The sequence below is a fragment of the Puma concolor genome, chromosome B3, assembly GCF_028749965.1.
Source record: "Puma concolor isolate L17-30 chromosome B3, mPumCon1.1.hap2, whole genome shotgun sequence".
Lineage (NCBI taxonomy): Eukaryota > Metazoa > Chordata > Mammalia > Carnivora > Felidae > Puma > Puma concolor.
In genome coordinates, this window is record NC_141672.1 from 142,504,503 (window position 1) to 142,522,720 (window position 18,218).

An 18,218-nucleotide genomic window follows, 5' to 3' on the forward strand; every position below is an offset into this window, starting at 1 on the left:
GCAGGCACTGTTATAAGAGGTCAGGAGCCTGGGAGTGGGTCTAGCCCTAGGAAGTATGGCTGGGCTGCTGGGGGCTCCTTCCAGGCTTTCTTTTCCTTGTCCTCAAATAGTGTCAACCCAGCTGGAGGCAGAGCCCGTTGAGGGCAGGCAGATGGTCGTTTCTGAGGCACCCCCAAAGCACTGGAGCCTCTAAGGGCTCCCTCCTTGCCTGCTTGGCTTCCCTGGGTCGGAGGGTGAGGCTAGCCCTACTCACACTGCAACCTTCCATGCCCTTCCTATGAATAGCCTCAATGTCCCACAAGCCAGCTCCCCCTGCCCCCATGGGAGACCTCACAGAGTGTCAGATTGGTAATGGCCCCGGAAGCTGTGGGACATTCCTTGGGCTCCCATCCTGGGGATGTTTATTCTACAGGCAGGCGGAGGGTGAGAAAGGAAAGAAAAATGTGGCAATCTGCTGCATCCACGTCAGCGGCATCATCTGAGGAAGGGAGGGCTCTTCGGAGCACTTAAGTGTGTGGTGCAGTGGTGGGGGGGGGGGGAAGGCGAGACATGGGGACATGGAACCTGCCAGCTTTGTCCGTGGTGACTCAGGCCCTTGGGCCCCCCACCTGCCAGCAGCCCGAGGATAAGGAGCAGCCCTGCCCCACCCTGCCCCGGCCTCCCACCTCTGACTTCGCCTGATAACAAACCAGAAACTGAAACAGAGTCAGGATTCCCGGCTTGAAGTCAGAGATGAGTCACAGCTAAGAGCAAGTGCAGTAGCTGAGAAGGGGCACCAGAGAGGCAGACGTGAGCCAAAGGCACCAGAGGTGGGCAGGTGAGTGGGGGCTGGGACGGCGAGGCCAAGGCGCTTCCGCAGGGCCTCGGCCAGGGGAGCGGGTGGGAGGGGGCCTGGCGGTCCCAAGGCTGCTGGGCCAGACCAGAGGCCCTGGGACCGCCGGGCTGAGGAAGCCGGGCGGGGTGGCAAGGGCCAGCTTCCCCTGTTGCCAGATGGCGTTCATGACAGACAGGGCAGAGGGGACAGGCTGGCTGGGTGGTGGCCGAGGACCCCCGAGGCCTCGGTCGGCCCTCGAGTGATGCCCCTCCCGCCTCCCCTGTCCAGCGCATCTTCGGGTCCTGGTGACACATGGAGAGCGGCACCGAGGTGGTGGCCATTGACTGCGAGATGGTGGGGCTGGGGCCCCGAGGGGAGAGCGGCCTGGCTCGTTGCAGCCTCGTGGACCTCCACGGCACCGTGCTCTACGACAAGTTCATCCGGCCGGAAGGGGAGATCACTGATTACAGGACCCTGATCAGTGGGATCACACCTTGGCACATGCAGGAGGCCACGCCATTTGCCGTGGCCAGGCTGGAGGTGAGTGGAGGGCGGCGTGCCAGCCAGGCGGGGGGGAGGGGGTAGGGGAACCTGCGGACAGCCGCCCACCATCCGCACACACGCTTCCCGGCACCTCGTCCAGGTGCCACATCTGTGACCTGTGACCCCAGCCGTGGAAGATTCCCCCCTCCGCCTCTGCATAACTAGGGCACGGAGAAACCTGTTGGTGTCTTCTTCACGTCCCTGAGAAGCCTTCCTCCATCAGACAACCTTAGACTCACGTCTGGGAGCAGCCTTCAGGGCATCGGGTCCACCTTGCTGGTCTTGTGATGGGGGGAACTGAACACCCCTGATGCCCCCCACAGCGTGATTCTTTGCTCTGCCCTGAGCTGCCACTGGCGAACCCCGTGAGGAAATGAGGAAAGTGAGGCCCTCGCCAGCTGGGCCCTGGTAGCGGGCCCCAGGTCTTGAAGAACAGGCCAGAGGCCCCCCTCACCCACCCCCAGGCTCCGGGAGCTTGTTCCCGGACCGCACAGTAGGGCCCTACCGTCGGCTAGAGGTCAGCGTGTGGCCCCAGGACCTCCCACCCTCCTGCCTCACCTTGTTGTGATGACTTTTCCAGTCTCCACTTTCTGTTTCTGTTTCTGTTTCTCTGAATCACCAGACGGGAAGCGAAGTCTAGCACCTGCTTTAGTCCCTTCTGGGAAGGTTTGGAGGGGCGAGTAAACTCATCAGTATCTAGGCTGCTAGGGCTCGGGGAAGTCCCCGAAGAACAGAGGGGACCGCGGTCCGTCCCAACTGTGCACACCGCGTGCGTGCCAGGCTCCAGGCGCTGCAGAGACACCCACGGCGGTAGCTACTGTTTACTGAGCGCAGGCTACTCGCCGGGTGCAATCCTGGGCACTGGCCGCCCGGAGCTCACTCACGCCTCCCGAATGGCCTGCCGCGAGGCCTCCCAGGAGCCGGTAACTCACAGTTGGGAGGGGCCGGTTTTGAATCTCGGCCGGTGACTTAGCAGCTCCTTGGGCGAGTTACCTGGGCGGCGTCTCTGCACCCAGTTTCTCCCACCTGGAAAAGAAACTGGGTACGATAGCAGCAGCAACCTCATAGGATTATTGTGAGGCTTGAGAAAGCGCCTAGAGGGAGCGCCTGTATTATGTAAGGACTCCAAAAATGTTAGCTATTACGAGCGTCTGTTATCCCCATGTTGTAGATGGGGAAACTGAGGCCTGCTTGAACTAAGTGTATTGGTTTGCTCGGGCCACCATGGCGGAGTAGCACGGACTGCGGGGCTCAAACAACAGAAATGTACTGTCCCAAAGTCCTGGAGGCAGGAGGTCTGAGCTCAAGGCGGTAGCAGAGATTTGTCTCTTCTGAGGCTGTGAGGGAGAGTCCTTTCTACATCTTTCTCCCAGCTCCTGGGGGTCTGCTGGCAGTCTTCGGTGTTTCTCGGCTTGTAGAAGCATCACCCTAATATCTGCCTTCTTGTTCGAATGGCGATTGCCTTCTGTGCCTGTTTTGTGTCCCCCACTTCCCGTTTATGAAGACACCAGCCATATCGGATTAGGGCCCACCCTAATGACCCGATGACCAGTACTTACATCTGCAATGACACTGTTTCCAAATAGGTCACATTTTGAGCTATTAGGGGTAGGATTTCAACACAGGAATTGTTGGCAGGGGCGGGGGCGGGGGGACACAATTCAACCCGCAAGACTAAGTGACTCACAAAGTTTTAGGTAACTAGATGTGGTCAGGACTCAGAACTCAGGCTCAAAAGTCTAGGGCTGTGTGTCCAACAGGGGGCTGCCAGCCACACGTGGCTGAACACCGCCAGTGTTCAAATACCTCCCATGGCTCCCCATTGCCTGAGGTCCCCCCAGCACACACTCATGGCCGTCCAAACCCTACCCACCTGCCATTCCTGCCTGCCCTTACAGCTCAGCCATCATCCAGCCGGTGCTCTTCCAAGCCCCTCCCCCTGCCCTCTCCCATCCCTGCCCCCGGTCCAGGCAGAGGAGTCCTTCCTGATGCCCTTCCCCACCCTGTCCACCACCGCTACCTCCCCACACTGGACTCCGTAGTGGGGGGCTCTAGTTCTCCTGGCTGTGGCCCCTGTGCTTTATTTATTTATTTTTGTTTATTATTTTTGAGAGAGAGAGAGAGAGAGAGAGAGAATCCGAAGCAGGCTCCTTGCTGACAGTGCAGGGCCTGACACGGAGCTTGAGCTCACGAATCGTGAGATCATGACCTGAGTGGACGCTTAACTGACTGAGCCACCCAGGCGCCCGGACCCCCACCCAGGCACCCCGGCCCCTGTACTTTAAAGCTTGTCTGTCCACACACATGGCCTGCCTCGTTCCAGGTTCCTGCTGTGTACTCTGTCTGCCCCCAGATTGGATGGTGTGCTTTGCACACAGAAGGTACCCTGAGAATGTTTGTGGGACTACAGTCGAACCGATTTTCACAAAATACAGAGTTCTGGCAGCGGCGTGGAACGAAATCGCCTCTGCCCTCGTGCTGGCCTTTGCTGTTAAGATGCAGTGATACGCACACAGCCCGGGAGGTGGAGAGCAAGTGCACTGTCTTTAGAACTTGTCTGGACGTGGCTCTGTGTCCTCTGGCTCGTTGCTAAACCTCTCTGTGCCTTCAGGAGGCACATCTACAGCACAGGGGTGACGAAGCAGCATGGGCGTATCCAGCACCGTGTCCTGGAGCCGTTCTAAGTATTTTCCACATGCCACTGCCTTTACTCTCCACAACAACCCCGGGAAGTAGTTAACCAGTGTCATTACTCCATTTGACAGATGAGCAAACTGAGGCACAAGGCTGAGCCAACTGTCCAAGGAAGGAGTAGAGCAGAGACTCAAATTCTGGCTCCAGAGCTTGCTCTGGGATGTTCCGATCCCACGATCCACGTGTATACACGCTCCGTGAATGCTGAGCATGCAGTATATGCGTGGGACAGTGCTAGGCACCCCACGTTTGAGCCCAGGCGGGAGAAGGCAACGGCTGTCATTTGTTTGCATGAACCAGGACACAAAGGCCGCTTGATCCCACTCCATCGCCCATAGCGTTCTAATCCCAGAGACAGAGACCGGGCTCACGGGCCCCAAGATGTGAAGAGCTCCCAAAGGGAAGAAGCCTATCATTGCCTCCCGTGCTGGGTGACGCCTCTCAGGTGAGATTAGGGCTCGCCAGGCTTTGGTTTCACGCAGGCAACTTTCAGAGGCTGCTCACCAACCTGTCTCTTCCTCCCCGAGGAGTGGTGACTGGGTCCGGCCAGTGGGGAGCCATAGACCGGCCCATGGCAGCCAGCGGGTTTCTGGGGATCCACTAAGCCACCCCACAGTCCACCCTGGAGGGTTGCTACCATAGGGCACTGAGATTGTGCAGGGGATCCCCCCTCCTGTTTTTTATTCTTATTTTTGGTAAAGTGGTTACGTTACCTTTTTTTTTTAATGTTTATTTTTGAGACAGTGCAAGCGGAGGAGGGGCAGAGAGAGGGGGGACAGGGGATCAGAAGCAGGCTCTTCGCTGACAGCACAGAGCCCGAAGTGGGACTTGAACTCAGAATCTGAAGCAGGCTCCAGGCTCTGAGCTGTCAGCACAAAGTGCGACACGGGGCTCGAACTCACGATCCGTGAGATCTTGACCTGAGCCAAAGTTGGACGCTCAACTGACTGAGCCCCCCAGGTGTCCGGTTACCTTACTTTCATAGTGGAAAGTAATCGCTTGTTACCTTCCGAAATCTCTAGGTCTGACATCATCTAGAGCAGCGGTTCTCAATGTGGAGTGGGTGTTGCCCCCCAAGGGACAAATGTCTCACTATCTGAGGCATTTCTGGTTGCCACAAGTGGGGCAGGGGGCCTGCTACAGACATCCAGGGGGTAGAGGCCAAGGATAGTGCCAAACATCCTCTAATGCACGGGACGGCCCCTCCCCCAGCCACACACACACCAAGAGAAAGTGTGGAAGTTGAGAAACTGGCCTATAGAGCCCCGTGAATCAGGCTGCCAGCTCAGAAGAGAACCCAGGAGGAGACTGAGGTCCAGAGAGGGGCAGTGACTTGCTTAAGGACACACAGCAAGCCGTGATACAACTTAGTGTTCAGATTCAGGGCTCTCACCTGGTGAGTTAATTAATGCTGTTTGTTTTGTTTTGTTTTGTTTTCCTAATTGTAATTTTTAATGGCGTGTAACTTTTGTAAATTAAGACTCCTTTCATGTTAACCCGGTACACTGAGTCGCATCTACCCTCTGACCAGGCTTGGGGAGGGATAATTACAGTTTTAGTTGGTAAACAAAACAGCTGAATCCCATGAAGCATCCCAGTTTGGGAGGGAAATGCAGACAGAAGAGAGGCCACAGTAGCCTGTGAACAAGGAGTTACTGGGCCAAGTGCCTCCTGCTGGGGCCCCGCCCCTGCTCAGGTGTCTCTGGGGCAGGTGTCTTTGGGGCTTGGCCAGATGGAGGAGGGTGACTTCACCGTCCAGGTTTCCCCTGGCATAAGCAGTCTTAGGGGGTGCGGGGAACAGGCTGGGGTAGGGCCACCTGCAGAACTGGGAAGGGGACAGGAGGAAAGGGGAGACTGAGGCCACTCTTGAAGATGACAATAAGGCCTGGCCCTCTAGATTTTTCATAAGGGCCCCAGGTGATTTTTCCGACCAGGAACATCCGGGGAATACTTGGAACAAGAGTGGCACTGCAGTAGAAGGACCCTCCAGGCAGACACAGGCCACTGGTCCTGGTGCTACCCTGCCGTGTGACACGGGTACGCGCTGCTCTGTAGCCCCCTTTCCCTGTTGGTAAGATGGTGTGATCATCCCGGCCTTGTAGGGGCCACGTCCCCGATCCGGGAAATCTGGGCGCTGCCCCGGGCCCAGCATGGCTCTCCGCTCCGCCATTAATGACGCTGGAGCAGGTTCTCAGCAGGTGGTAGTAACAACTATAATAACAGTGATGGGGTCAGGCAGGTCTGGACACCTCACTGCAGCTATCAAGTCACCAGCCCTGTCACCTGGGCAAGTCTCTTAACCTCTCTGGTCCCCAGGCCCCTCCTCTGGGACATGGAAATCAGAATACCCGGGTTGAGAGGTCTGGCCTGGCGCTGTGAGAGCAGATGGGTGATTGTCCCTCCTCCCCACTCAGTTCTTTCCAGGAATTCGAGTCTCTGCCCCCTGTGTTTGGCACTCCTGACACTGACTGAGGGCAGGTCCCGCGGCCAGCAGGTCACAAAGCCCTGAGGTCCTGCCAGCTGGCACCTTCTCCCCATCCCTGGCTCCGACAGGCCCCCCTCTTCCCTCCCCGGCCCTGTCTCAGAAAGTCGGGGGAGCCCTGGCTGCTAATGGGCCTCACCTCTCCAGGCCTTTGCCTTACAAATGGGGAAACCAAAGCCCAGAGATGGCCTGTGACCTCCATGAGAGCACACAGCAAGTCCCAGCAGTCCCTCTCTGCCCAGTGCCCAGTGCCCAGCATGTTTTTGGCCTGAAACATTGCTGACATCTCTCTGCTAAATAGACTCATCTCTTTTTTTCCTGATTCCTTCTGCTTGTCTATTCCCCCCCCCCCCCCCCCATTTTATTTGTCTCCTCATGAGCCCAGCGGTGCTGACTGTAGCCACCCCCTGCCAGGACCCTGGGGCTCAGGAAGCGATTAATTTCCCCGGAATCTACCTCACGATGACTCTTGTCCTCTTCCGCCTGGGAACAGTGCAGCAGTTTCTGGGATGGCAGACAGTCCCTCAGGGCTTTGTGTGAACTGGGCCTGAGCCAGCTCCTCGTTGGGGGAAGCAGGCCACATTGTTCGGGAACACAAAGAATGTGAGCGAGAAAAGGTGTGTGACCCACAGCTGCCCTGCGGGGCCTGTGAGCGCCACCCCTCTGCCACGGGCTGGTGGGGCCCTTCCCTCCACAGTAGGACTGAGCTGCTGGTGAGGGCCGGTGTCCTCACCGCTCAGGTGACCTCTAGATCAGCAACACCAGCCCCACCTGTTAGAGATGTGAGATCCAGGGGCGCCCGGGCAGCTCAGGGGCTTAAGCGTCCAACTGCTGATTTCGGCTCAGGTCATGATCTCACGGTTCGTGGGGCTGAGCCCCGCGGCCAGCTCTGAGCTGGGTGCGGAGCCTGCTTGGGATTCTCTGTCTTCCTTTCTCTCTGTCCCTCCCCCACTCTCTTGCTCACTCTCTCTCAAAGATAAATAAATAAACATTGAAAAAAAAGTGAAATCCAGAGTTCTGGGTTCACCAGGTGACTCCCACCCCAAACGTCCACTGGAACCAGCACGGTCCATTCCTCAGGAGAGCTTCCCCAGGCCCTAGGCCTGGGCTCCGTCCAGAGGAGGCCCTGACAAAGCCGTGTGAACAGGGTGGGGTGACGTTGCCTGTTGACGGTAGATGGATGGAGCCCTGCTTCCACCATTGTGGCCAGGGACAAGTCGCCTCATCTCTCTGAGCCTTGGCTTCCTCTTCTGCAGAGTGGCCCCAATGATCCTGTGGTCGCCAAGGGAGAGCATACCAATGTCCCCCATGATGTCTCAGAAGGCCACCGGAAACAGAAGCAGGGCACGGGAGGGTGTCAGCCAGGTGGCAGTCTCCTTCCCCAGGCACAGAAGACAGGCCAGAAGTTATGGGAGAGCTGTCCAGAGGGGGGCCTGAGCTCCAAGATGCCCCTCCAGCTGGGGCCCGACACAGCTCCGCCCCAGAGCCCCCATCCATCCTTCTCCGGTGGCAGCCCAGGTAAAGAAAGGGGAGCCTGTGTGGCCGTAGGTAGGAGGCTGTCCCCAGGGCCACCATGGGAGGGGAGTGGAGACGGAGTCCAGATGGGAGGCTTGGGTACTTTAGCGGTTACTCCCCGAAGCTCGGCCCCTGGGCTGGTGGACGCCAGGAGCAGGCCTGCTCTTCCTAAGTGTGCTCGTGACGGGCAGTCCGCTGGCTCTGAAGGCTGGCCCTGCCACTAACCAGCTGTGTGGCCACCCCAGTTATCTAATGGTGCTTAGCAAATCGCCTCCAAACATAGTGGTTCAAACAATGTCAACATTTACTTTGCTCCTGCACCTGCAGTCTGGTCAGGGGCGGATGGGGACAGCCGTTGGGCTGAGGCAGAGGCACCTGGCAGGCCCAGAGCTGGAACCTCGGGAGGTTGGCTTGCCTACCCATCCCCTGGCTGGCGCCGGGGCCCCTCAGACTCTGCTCTCTGCCTCCAGTGGTCCCTCCAGCACGGTGGCTTCGGGGCAGCTCCGGGCTGCTGGGACACTGGCCCTCAGAGAAGTCAGAAGTCACACGGGCCGGCCCATATTCAATTCAATTGAACTCCATCTTTTGCGTGAGCCGGAGTCAAGGAATCCGCAAACTTGCTTTAAGATCATGAAGAGTAACCTGGGGCAAATTATTTCACTCTCAGTGCTTCCACTTTTTTGTTCTCATCCGCAAAACATGGGATGCGTTAGCTTGTTACGGCTGCTTTCTACAAAACCACAGGCTTAGTGGTTTAAAGCCACACGAACGGGTTATCCTTCGGTTCCACGGCTCCACGGTCTGACCCGGGTCTCAAAGGCTGAAATTGAAGTGTGGGGAGGGCTGCGTTCCTTTCTGGAAGCTCTGCGGGGGAGTGCTGTTCCTCGCCTTTTCCGGCTTCCGATGGCCGCCCACCGGTGTTCCTTGGCCCGGGGGCCCCCTCCTCCTCCTTCAAGGCCAACAGGAGCAGGTCAGGTTCTCAGGGCAAAGGTTCTTAGGGCCCCCCACCTGGAAGGGCCCTTGCGATTCCGTTGGGCCCATGCGGGTAGCCCAGATCACCTCTCACCTTGCACCCCAAAGCCCGCCTGCAGCTTTAACTTCTCTCCGCGTGTAAGGTGCTCTGGATTCTGGGGTTTAAGGCGCGGGCAGCTTCGGGAAGTCATTCATCTGCTTGTCACAGCAGGCTTGTTGACAGGGTGGCACAGGTGACACACTTAGATAAGTGCCTGGCACACAGGCGTGCTCAGTAGGTGCCACTGTCTTTACTCGTGCATGAGGAGAGGCCCGGTCCAGCCTCCTCATTATACAGATGATAGAGAGGGTTGAAGCCCAGAGAGGGAGGACAGCTTGCTCAGAGCCACACAGCAAGTCGAGGAGGGACTGCTTCCCTCCGGTATCGCGAGGACCCCCAGTCGGCCCAGACCCGCCTGGAGGACCCCATGTGATGTGCGGGGCGCGCGTCTCCCTGGCCACAGATCCTGCAGCTCCTGAAGGGCAAGCTGGTGGTGGGCCACGACCTGAAGCACGACTTCCAGGCGCTGAAGGAGAACATGAACGACTACTCCGTTTATGACACGTCGGTGGACAGGCTGCTGTGGCGGGAGGCCGGCCTGCAGGACTGCGAGCGCGTCTCCCTCCGCGTGCTCAGCGAGCGCCTCCTCGGCCGGCGCATCCAGGTGAGCACCTGCCTCCTTTGTGGGGGGGGCTGGCCCCTCCCCCCAGGGCCCGCGCCCCCCCCCCACCCCCCAGGGCCCGCGCCCACCACCCCCAGGGGCTCCAGAACCAGCACTGGACCCCGAAGGCGCTCTGCGTCTCCCCCACAGCCTTGAGAGGCCGTGTGCTTGCCAGCGAGGAGGGGCGCTGGCCTCGGGGTTCCCCAGCAGCCGGCCCTGGACGAGGACCCGAGCGCAGGTTCATTCCAGAGGTGACCCCGGGACGTGCTGGTGGAGCCCAGCGCCCAATATATAGGTCTTGTTTGTTTTTAAACTCCAGCCAGTTACTCTGTGGATAACTGAAGTTTTTTTCTTTAATGTTTATTTATGTTTGAGAGAGAGCCAGTGTGAGCGGGGAAGGGGCAGAGAGAGAGGGGGGTAAGGGACAGAGGATCCCAAGCGGGCTCCGTGCTGACAGCAGAGAGCCCAATGCGGGGCTCGAACTCACTAACCTTGAGGTCCTGACCTGAGCCCACGCTTAACCAACTGAGCCACCCAGGCGCCCCGATAACTGACGTTTAATCCCACTGCGGGCCTCTGGAATAGGGTAAAACGCAGCCCTCAGATCTTTTCCAGGGAGCGGCGGTATTTACACACAGCTCCCAGCAGGCAGGGCAGCTGCTGCTCCCGGAGCCCCCATTTCTCGGCACTCGTAGTCTCTGGCGAGGCCCAGAAGGGGGGGTCCTTGGGGGCTCACGGAGGTGGCAGGGCCGAGGGAGGCGGGCCCGACACCAGCAGCCACGGGTCCATGTGGGGGAGGTATTTATTAGCACCTGCTCTGTGCCGGGCTGGTCAGGATGCTGGAGACGCAGGGCTGAGCAGGGCTGGCCTTGTGCTTGAGGAACTCCTGGGTTGAGGGAGGGTGGCCCATTAGCCCGGAGGGATGAAGGAAAGCAGGTCTGCAGGAATCTGAAGGGCGAGTCTTAGTGGAGGAGGGCGGGGAGGGGAGGGCACCAGGAACTGGGGACGAGCCTGATTTTGGACCCCTCCCTTAGCCTTGTGGCACGCAGGACGGAGGACAGAATACACAGCACGTGGATTCACCCAAGTGCTGAGCAAGTAGCATTTAGAAACATCATTTTGGCATTTGAAAACAAAATTTTTTTAACATATATTTATTTTTGAGATAGAGAGAGACAGAGCATGAGGGGCAGAGGGAGACACGGAATCAGAAGCAGGCTCCAGGCTCCAAGCTGTCAGCACGGAGCCAGACACGGGGCTCGAACCCCCTGAACTGTGAGATCATGACCTGAGCCGATGTCGGGGCTTAACCAACTGAGCCATCCAGGTGCCCTGGAGTATTTTTTTTATATTCGCCTGGTCCCCTGGAGCTCCCTCTGTGTCTGTGTGTCTGCAGCCCCTCCTCCCCTCACCGGATTATAAGCACCTCGAGGACACAGCCTGGTTCTCCGGATGCTGGAAGCTGTGCCTGGCCATGCCTGGGCCTAGTGCCCCAGCTCTGGGTCAGACAGGAGAAGCCGGGCCTGCTCCAGCCGCCTGCGGAGTCCAGGGTGTCAGAAGCCTGGGGCTGCTCACCCACCGACCCCCCTCAGGGCCCGGGAAACCGGGGTGCTGGCGGGGAAGGCCCAGGTCACAGGGGGTCTCTGCATTCAGCCCTACCCCAAGTCCCCCCGCCGGCTCTGTCCATGTGTCTACAGAACAGCCAGTTTGGACACAGCTCGGTGGAAGACGCCAGGGCGACGATGGAGCTCTACCGAATCTCCCTGCAAATTCGGGCCCGCTGAGGGCTGCCGGCCCGGTGGTTGGGTGACCGCAGCTCCAGCCGGCCCCTGCCGCAGGGACTCCCCCAGGGTCTTCTTCTCTTCGGGACAGCAACTCCCCTGCTTTTGGAAAACGCATCTTTAGTAGTAAAATGGTTTATTTTTTCTGCTACTTCAGTGGCTACTCCTGTTGCCTTTTTTGGAGCCGGGTCACGGTGACGGGCCGTGGTCCACGTGAGGCTTAGACAACAGGGAAGACGGGGCTGGAATGGGGGGCTGCAGAGCATATGTCAGTCTCTTTAATAATCTGGAATCCTTGAAGGTATGCAGCTAAATAACGCCCTTGCCTCTGCCTCCCTTTTCCTGTTGCGCTTATGCCCAGGGGAGTGGCACCCGGCTCAGAGGTCCGTTCGTGTCATCTTGGAATGGGTGCCAAGGCCCTGGTGAGCCCGGAAGCCGAGGTACAGAGACTGTGGGGGGCGCTACCCGAAGTGACCTTCAGCAAGTTGCCCCTCCTCTTGTAAAACGAGGAAGCAAAGGCAGGGGACTCTGAAGTCAGAGAGAACGAGGCTGGACTCCGGGCTCTGGCATTTAGGAGCTGTGTGACCCAGAGCGAGTGACTTAATGGCTCTGTGCCTCAGTTTCTCAATCCGTAAAATGGGGGATTCTAACAATTCCTAGGGTTCTCGTGAGACGTTGCGTACAAAGCCCCTAGCACCACGCCTGTCATAGCTTGAGCACCCAGCAAACGTCAGTAACTGGGGGTTATTGTCTTGGGAGACCCCAGAGAGAGCAACTGCACTCTGCTGTGGGTCCCTGACCTCTGACGGAAGGGCGTGCGTGGCGTGTGGGGAGGAGGGTGCACACCAGAGCAGTCACTGCTCATCGGAAGCAGCAGATGCAGAGTTGGTACTTTTAATCCATGGAGGGGTCCCTCCAAACCGGAATTACCCTGGGGGGAGGGGGGCAGGTGATTCTGGCGCCGAGGACACTTCAGGCACCTGAGATGCTTTTTAAGCAACCCCAGTCCCTAAGCACCGTGTTCTCACACTTGACCAAGCATCGGCATCACCTGGAGGGTGCCGGACCCCACCCCCAGACTATCCAACTCAGCCAGACTGGGGTGGGGCCCCAGAATCTGCATTCCTAACAAGTTCCTCACTGATGCTGGCGGCCCAGGACCACGCTGTGAAAGCCACCGCTAAGCATCAGGTGATTGAACGTGCGGCCGCAGCTGAGAGCCACTGGCCTATGGTCCGGGTGCCACCAGGCTGGACCCCTGCCATCCCCTCTGGCTGCCAGCTCATGCAGAGAGAGGCCCACAGCCCTGAGAAATGTGTCCCAAGTGGCCCCACCCCGCAGATGAGGGACTTCAGGTAAGGTCAAGGACACAAGGGACTCAAATCCAGGCCCGACTGCCTCATAATGGCAGCGCCCCCCACTCGCACGCTAACTTCTGGAGACCTGGAGGACTCCCTTCCCTGTCTGGGAATGCGGGGAGGTGCAGCTTGCGCTCTCTCCTGCCCTGGCGCCCACCTGACTTCCAGGGCTGTGACCGGGCCCTCTGCTGGGATGATCTGGGGGAGCCTTCAAAGCAGCCGGGTGCGGCCGCCTTGCCTGGCTGAGACTGGCCAGCAGGTGGTGCCCTTGGGCCATCCGCTGGGCCGGAGGCCTCGAAGGCAGAACCGGCTGGAGGAACACTTGGGCAAGAAGTGTGAGGGGCTGTCTTTAAAAATGGTTAGGGGGCTGCAACGGTGACCCTCTAGGCCGCCCTCACTTAGCCCCTGAGCTGAGGCTCAGAGACGGGCTGGGACGGTGAAGCAGCCTGGCCTAGAAGGTGAGCCTGGGCTCTCGGACTCCCAGGTCAAGGTCCCTTCCACGCCTTCAGGCCTCCTTGGAAGGAGGGGTGAACCAGGACTCCCAGAGCAGCGGCACTCCCCAGGGAAATCCGTACCCAGCTTCCCGCTTCCGGCTGTGGTGCTAGGATGCCCCCCGTGGGGAGGTGCCCACCCTACCTCCCAGGCGGACGCCGAGGGGAGGGTCAGGACCCCAGAGGGGGCGTGTGCCTTGGGCTCTGGCCCCACTCAGGAGCCCCCATCTTCCGTACAGCCAGTTCCCCGGGGGGAGCGACACAGTCACACGGGAGACTCTGAGGTGGTCCTCCAGAGAGCACCAGCTTCAGAGTCAGGCTGACTTGGCTTGCAGGTCTCACCCCTGAGAGAGCAGCCGTCCCACCAGGTGGGCCAAGAAGGGGGTTGAAACCTCATTCGCAGGGTACCCAGCACCAGGCCGGAGCAGGGTGAGGAGTAAAATAAAGGCCCGCCTCTGAACTCCCGACCTACCTGGGTCCCAGCACAGCTGGAGTTCTTGCCTGCAAATGTCAGTGTCATTCGATGAGGCTGTGAAACGTGGAGGAGGAGGAGCTAATGCTTGCTGCGTGGCTGCTTTGCGAGGAGTTGTGTCGTCCGCTCCCAGTGGCCTGGACGAGCAACTCAGAAAGCGGAGCTGGTGAAAGCAGGAGCCCTGCTCTTACCCGGGGGCTAGAGTCTTTCTCGCACAACTTCGCCTCAGTCTCCTCATCTGTAAAATGGGTATGTTAGTCCCAACGCCCGTAGCTGTCCGCGGGAGCAGATAGGGCCGGGGAAGTGAGACCGCCCTGCAATCTGCCGCAGCCTATACAGGCTTCGGGTGGAATCTCGTCGCCCAGCGAGGCCACTGCCGCCTGCCCTTCTGCCCTCGGTTCCGGCAGGTACAAGTCAGGGTCCACCCCGGACACACAGGCAGAAGGTGGAGCTGGGCCTTGCCTTCTGCCCCCTCCTTCCTAAGCCCTTTGGCCGCCCCACTTTACTCCCCCGGCTAGTTTCCACTCCCCAGCCCTGCCCCAGCTTCCTTCAGACCCACTGCCGCTGGCATCAGCCCCTAGCGCTGCCCTCCTGGACCGGGGGTCGGGGGCGCCCGTTCTTACTTTGCCCCTTCTATCTCAGCTCACGGTGCATCTGCCCCCGGGCGCCCTTCCCAGACCCTAAACACCCTGGGGAACCGTCTCTGCTCCAGGGCAGGATGGTCAGGTGAGTGAAGCTACCGTCCAGTCCCCAGAGACCACGATAGAGCCCAGCATAATGACAGCTCCAGGAGAGGGAGGGGGAGTTTGCAGGGGTGCTGGTCTCTCGCCAGGTGAGCGCTCTACCTGGCGTCCGGGCCAGGGCAGCTCAGGACATGTGGTCTCACCTGAGCCCGTCTCCTCCCGCCCCAGGTGGGCCTACAGGGTGAGCTAGAGGAGAAGAAGGGAGAGTGTGGGCAGGTGCTCCAAGGCTCCCAGGCGTAAACGCCTAAGGGACCAGTCCAGGAAACAAAGGAGGGACTCAGGCCTGACGTGCCCTGCAGCACGGCCGTGCGTTGATTGTGTGGACTCAGCTGATGGTGGCCGTGCAGAAATGCTGACCGGTGGAAACATCTTCAGGGCTGTGTCTGGCCCCCAGGCCACCAGTGTGAGACCTAAATGAACACCAGTGTTCATTTATTTATTTTTGAGAGAAAGAGAGTGAGCAGGGAGATGCAGAGAGTGGGGGTTGGGGAGGGGGGAACAGAGGATCCAAAGAGGGCTCCGTGCTGACAGCAGAGAGGTTGGTGCAGGGCTCCAACTCACAAACTGTGAAATCACAACCTGAGCGAAAGTCGGATGCGTAAGCGACTGAGCCACCCAGGTGCCCCGAGAATGCGCTGCCTTGAAAGCACTCCTCAGTGGGTTGGGGCCCCGATTTATATGCTCAGGGCTTGCCCCATCGAAGTTCCCACCCAGGATAAATCCAACCCCACTTCTACGGGATGACCTGTCTCCTACCTTTACATCATTTTCACGTCTCTCACTTCTACTACCCTGAGTCTTTTAAGCTTAGTTATTTGAGAGAGAGAGAGAGAGAGAGAGAGAGAGAGAGAGAGAGTGAAGGCAGGGGAGGGGCAGAGAGAGAGAATCCCAAGCAGGATCCACGCCGTCAGTGCAGAACCTGAAGTGGGGCTTGAACTCAAAAACTGTGAGATCATGATCTGAGCTGAAACCAAGAGTTGGACACTCAACCCACGGAGCCAGCCAGGCGCCCCTACCCCGAGTCTTTGACTTTCCAGGTTAGATGCCCCAATGTCATCAGCGTTTTCCCCTCTCTGTGGGGCCCCTCCCATTTCCCCTCTGTCCCACCACCTGCCCATCACCCGGCCTGTATGTCCCTTCCCTGCCCCTTCCCTGCCCACTCCCCGCAACCCCCTAGTCAGCGATTCTTAGCAAGTGGGGAAAGGGTGGGAAGGGAACCAGGACTCCCTGAGACAAGGGTGCAAGCAGCATCCTCCGGCCCGGGGCTGGCTTGGAGAAGACCTGTATGTTCACACGGATCCGGCAGAATGAACTGAGGCACTGAGGATGGGGTCCCTTTTTGCCACCCAACCCCGAGGCATCGAGGAGAATTTGGGGGTGGCTGGAAATGACGGTCTAAAAATGGCCCCGTCTCACTGCACGTACCTGAGTCACCTCTGACTCAGGCCCGTTTGCTGCTGGGGTGAGGGGATTGGAAAGGTCTCTTTCGCCTCTCACACCCCTCGGCCTTCCCTCCCTCCTTCGCCTGCCCGGCCTGAATGGAGAAAAGCGCTTCTATTCAGGGAAAGGATTCTCTGCCCTGCCCTGGCCGGCTAGCTGTCTTCGGGCACTCGCCCAGCCCCCCCTCCCCACCACCCCCGGCCCCGTCCAAAGGCCCGCTGTCTTCCAGGGTGAGGATCCAGCCCGGTCTGGTTCCAAGGGTGGTAAGAACGCTGCCCGCTTCCTGCCCGGCGTGCTGCGGGCTGGGCCGGGCTCCGCGGCCAAGAGACTTACTCACTCGTGGAACAATTTCTCCTCTATATGGAAAGAACATATGCTTTTCCTGCTGGGGGAAGAGAGGGTTTTGAGCAGCTTTGCCGAGACGTGTAGGAAAAGGCAAACGTTGGCCTGGCCCCAGCACCCTGCTTTCAAGCCATGTGCTGCGTGGTCGGTGGCAGAACACGTTGGCATCCGATCCCAGGTGCGGGGCGGGGGGGGGGCGGGGGGGCGGGGGGGGGCGGGGGGGGCGGGGAGGCCCCGGGAATACTGTTCGGGACCTCCGATTTAGGACACTGAGCTAGCGGGTGTCCTCACGTCTTCATTTTCCTGTTCTGTCCTCCAGAGTTCGGGGCTCAGCCATCCCAGCAGACCCCCCACCCAAGACCCTCAGTCTGAAGGAGGAGCTCGAGCCGTGGGGAGCCGGTAGGACCTGGCCGTTCAGATCTCACTGCACCCAGGACTGGCTGGAGTCTAAAGAAAGGAGAGGCAGCTGTAAAATACAAATTCTTTCTCTGTGAGCTAGCATCTTTCCTCTAAGGGACAGGAAAGGGCTGGAAACAAGAGATCGAGGCTGGCGCTCCTCTGTAATGAGGAAACCCCAGGAGCCTGGACCGCAGTGCAGCCACAGAAGGGCAGGACCTGGCCGGCAGCAGGCTGAAGGCCAGTCACTCCCCCCCCCCCCACCGCCCTCCCCCCCACCAATTGCTTCTGGGCTGGGCACTCCTGAGCAGTAGCCCCTCTGAGCTTCTGTTCCTGACCTGCAGACTGGGGATAGTGATAACCGCCCGGTGCAAGGGTCAGAGACAACTATGTGAAGTGATGGGAACAGACGGACGCTCAGAGAAACACGGCCTTGAACCAAGATGCGTCCCCGCTCTGAGCCGGGGCCTGGCTGCTGGCCAGGGTGGGGGATGGGCACCGGGCCTGGAAACGCCTGCTGTGGCTGACTGTTTCTGGGTCCTCCAGGAACCGGGTGCCTTTTGTCCCGCCCTCTCGTGCCTGCCCCTTATTCAATTTATTCACGTCAGTAAATTGCGCCTCCTGGTGTACTGCTGGCGTGTTAATGGTCTGGGCCCCTATAACGGAGTATCACAGACTTTGATTTTCACAGTTCTCGAGGCCCGGAAGTCCAAGCTCAAGGTGCCACCAGGTCTGACATCTGGTGAAGGCTCCTCCTGGTTTGCAGACAGCCATCTTCTTGTGGTGGAGACAGAGGGCACCTCTCTTGTGTCTCTTATCTTCTTTTTAAAAAAAAATTTTTTTTTAATGTTTACTTTTGAGAGAGAGAGACACACACACAGAGCGTGAGCAGGGGAGGGGCAGAGAGAGAGGGAGACACAGAATCCGAAACAGGCTCCAGGCTCTGAGCGGTCAGCACAGAGCCCGACGCGGGGCTAAAACTCAGGGACCGTGAGATCATGACCTGAGCTGAAGTCAGACGTTTAACTCACTGAGCCGCCCGGGCGCCCCTCTTGTGTCTCTTCTAAGGACACAAATCCCATAATGGAGGCCCCACCCTCATAACCTGACTCCCTCCTACAGGCCCCACCTCCAAACACCTTGGCACTGGGGATGAGGGAAAGGGGAAGCCAGCCAAGGCCCAGGGAGGTTAAGTAACTTGGCCAGCGTCGCGCAGGGATGAAGTGGCAGGTTTGGGACTTGAATTCATCTTAGGGGGAAAGATGCTTGGGATTCGTCACCCGTGGAGGGGAATGAAAAACCCGATCTTTCCTCCTTCTATAGCAGCACAAGGCCCGCCCTGGTGTGGAAAGGAAAGTGTACCAGGACAAGGGGAGATTGGGTCAGGACTCAGGGTTCCTGGCCTTCGGCAGCAGGCACTGGAAAATGGAATTTAACCGATGTTATTGGCACCTACTGTTTACAAGGCATTGGC

The 18,218-nt window shown here is 59.0% G+C and overlaps 1 protein-coding gene and 1 long non-coding RNA gene across 7 annotated transcripts in view; one reads left to right on the plus strand and one right to left on the minus strand.

The window, feature by feature from the left end:
* Nucleotides 1-542: 542 nt before the first annotated feature.
* Nucleotides 543-11,653, plus strand: ISG20 (interferon stimulated exonuclease gene 20). Of its 5 annotated transcripts, none has more exons than XM_086711610.1 (4): nt 559-817; nt 1,103-1,354; nt 9,524-9,724; nt 10,891-11,026. In XM_086711610.1, the coding sequence occupies exons 2-4, from the start codon at nt 1,127-1,129 to the stop codon at nt 11,011-11,013; spliced, it is 552 nt and encodes a 183-aa protein (XP_086567736.1). In that variant the 5' UTR covers nt 559-817; nt 1,103-1,126; the 3' UTR covers nt 11,014-11,026. The 5 variants fall into 5 exon arrangements, with proteins under 5 accessions (XP_086567735.1, XP_086567734.1, XP_086567736.1 ...); XM_086711612.1 differs by lacking the exon at nt 10,891-11,026 and adding an exon at nt 9,872-10,116 and having other exon boundaries at nt 564-817; XM_086711611.1 differs by lacking the exon at nt 10,891-11,026 and adding an exon at nt 11,419-11,653 and having other exon boundaries at nt 572-817.
* Nucleotides 11,496-18,218, minus strand: part of LOC147580445 (uncharacterized) — a 138,528-nt gene continuing 131,805 nt past the window's right edge. The window contains exons 3-5 of one of the 2 annotated variants that reach the window (XR_015252937.1): nt 17,083-17,565; nt 13,824-16,978; nt 11,496-11,601 (exon numbers count right to left, since the gene is read on the minus strand). This is a non-coding gene — a long non-coding RNA (uncharacterized LOC147580445). Of the gene's footprint in view, nt 11,605-13,823; nt 16,979-17,082; nt 17,566-18,218 lie in introns of both variants that reach the window. The other variant, XR_015252938.1, reaches the window with a different exon arrangement.

Excerpts from the sequence above, each read along its gene's own strand:
- ISG20 (XM_086711609.1), top strand. The coding sequence starts at position 1,127 with ATGGAGAGCGGCACCGAGGTGGTGGCCATTGACTGCGAGATGGTGGGG. Across the intron at positions 1,355-7,789 it reads TTGCCGTGGCCAGGCTGGAG|AGTGGCCCCAATGATCCTGT; the intron begins GTGAGTGGAGGG and ends CCTCTTCTGCAG.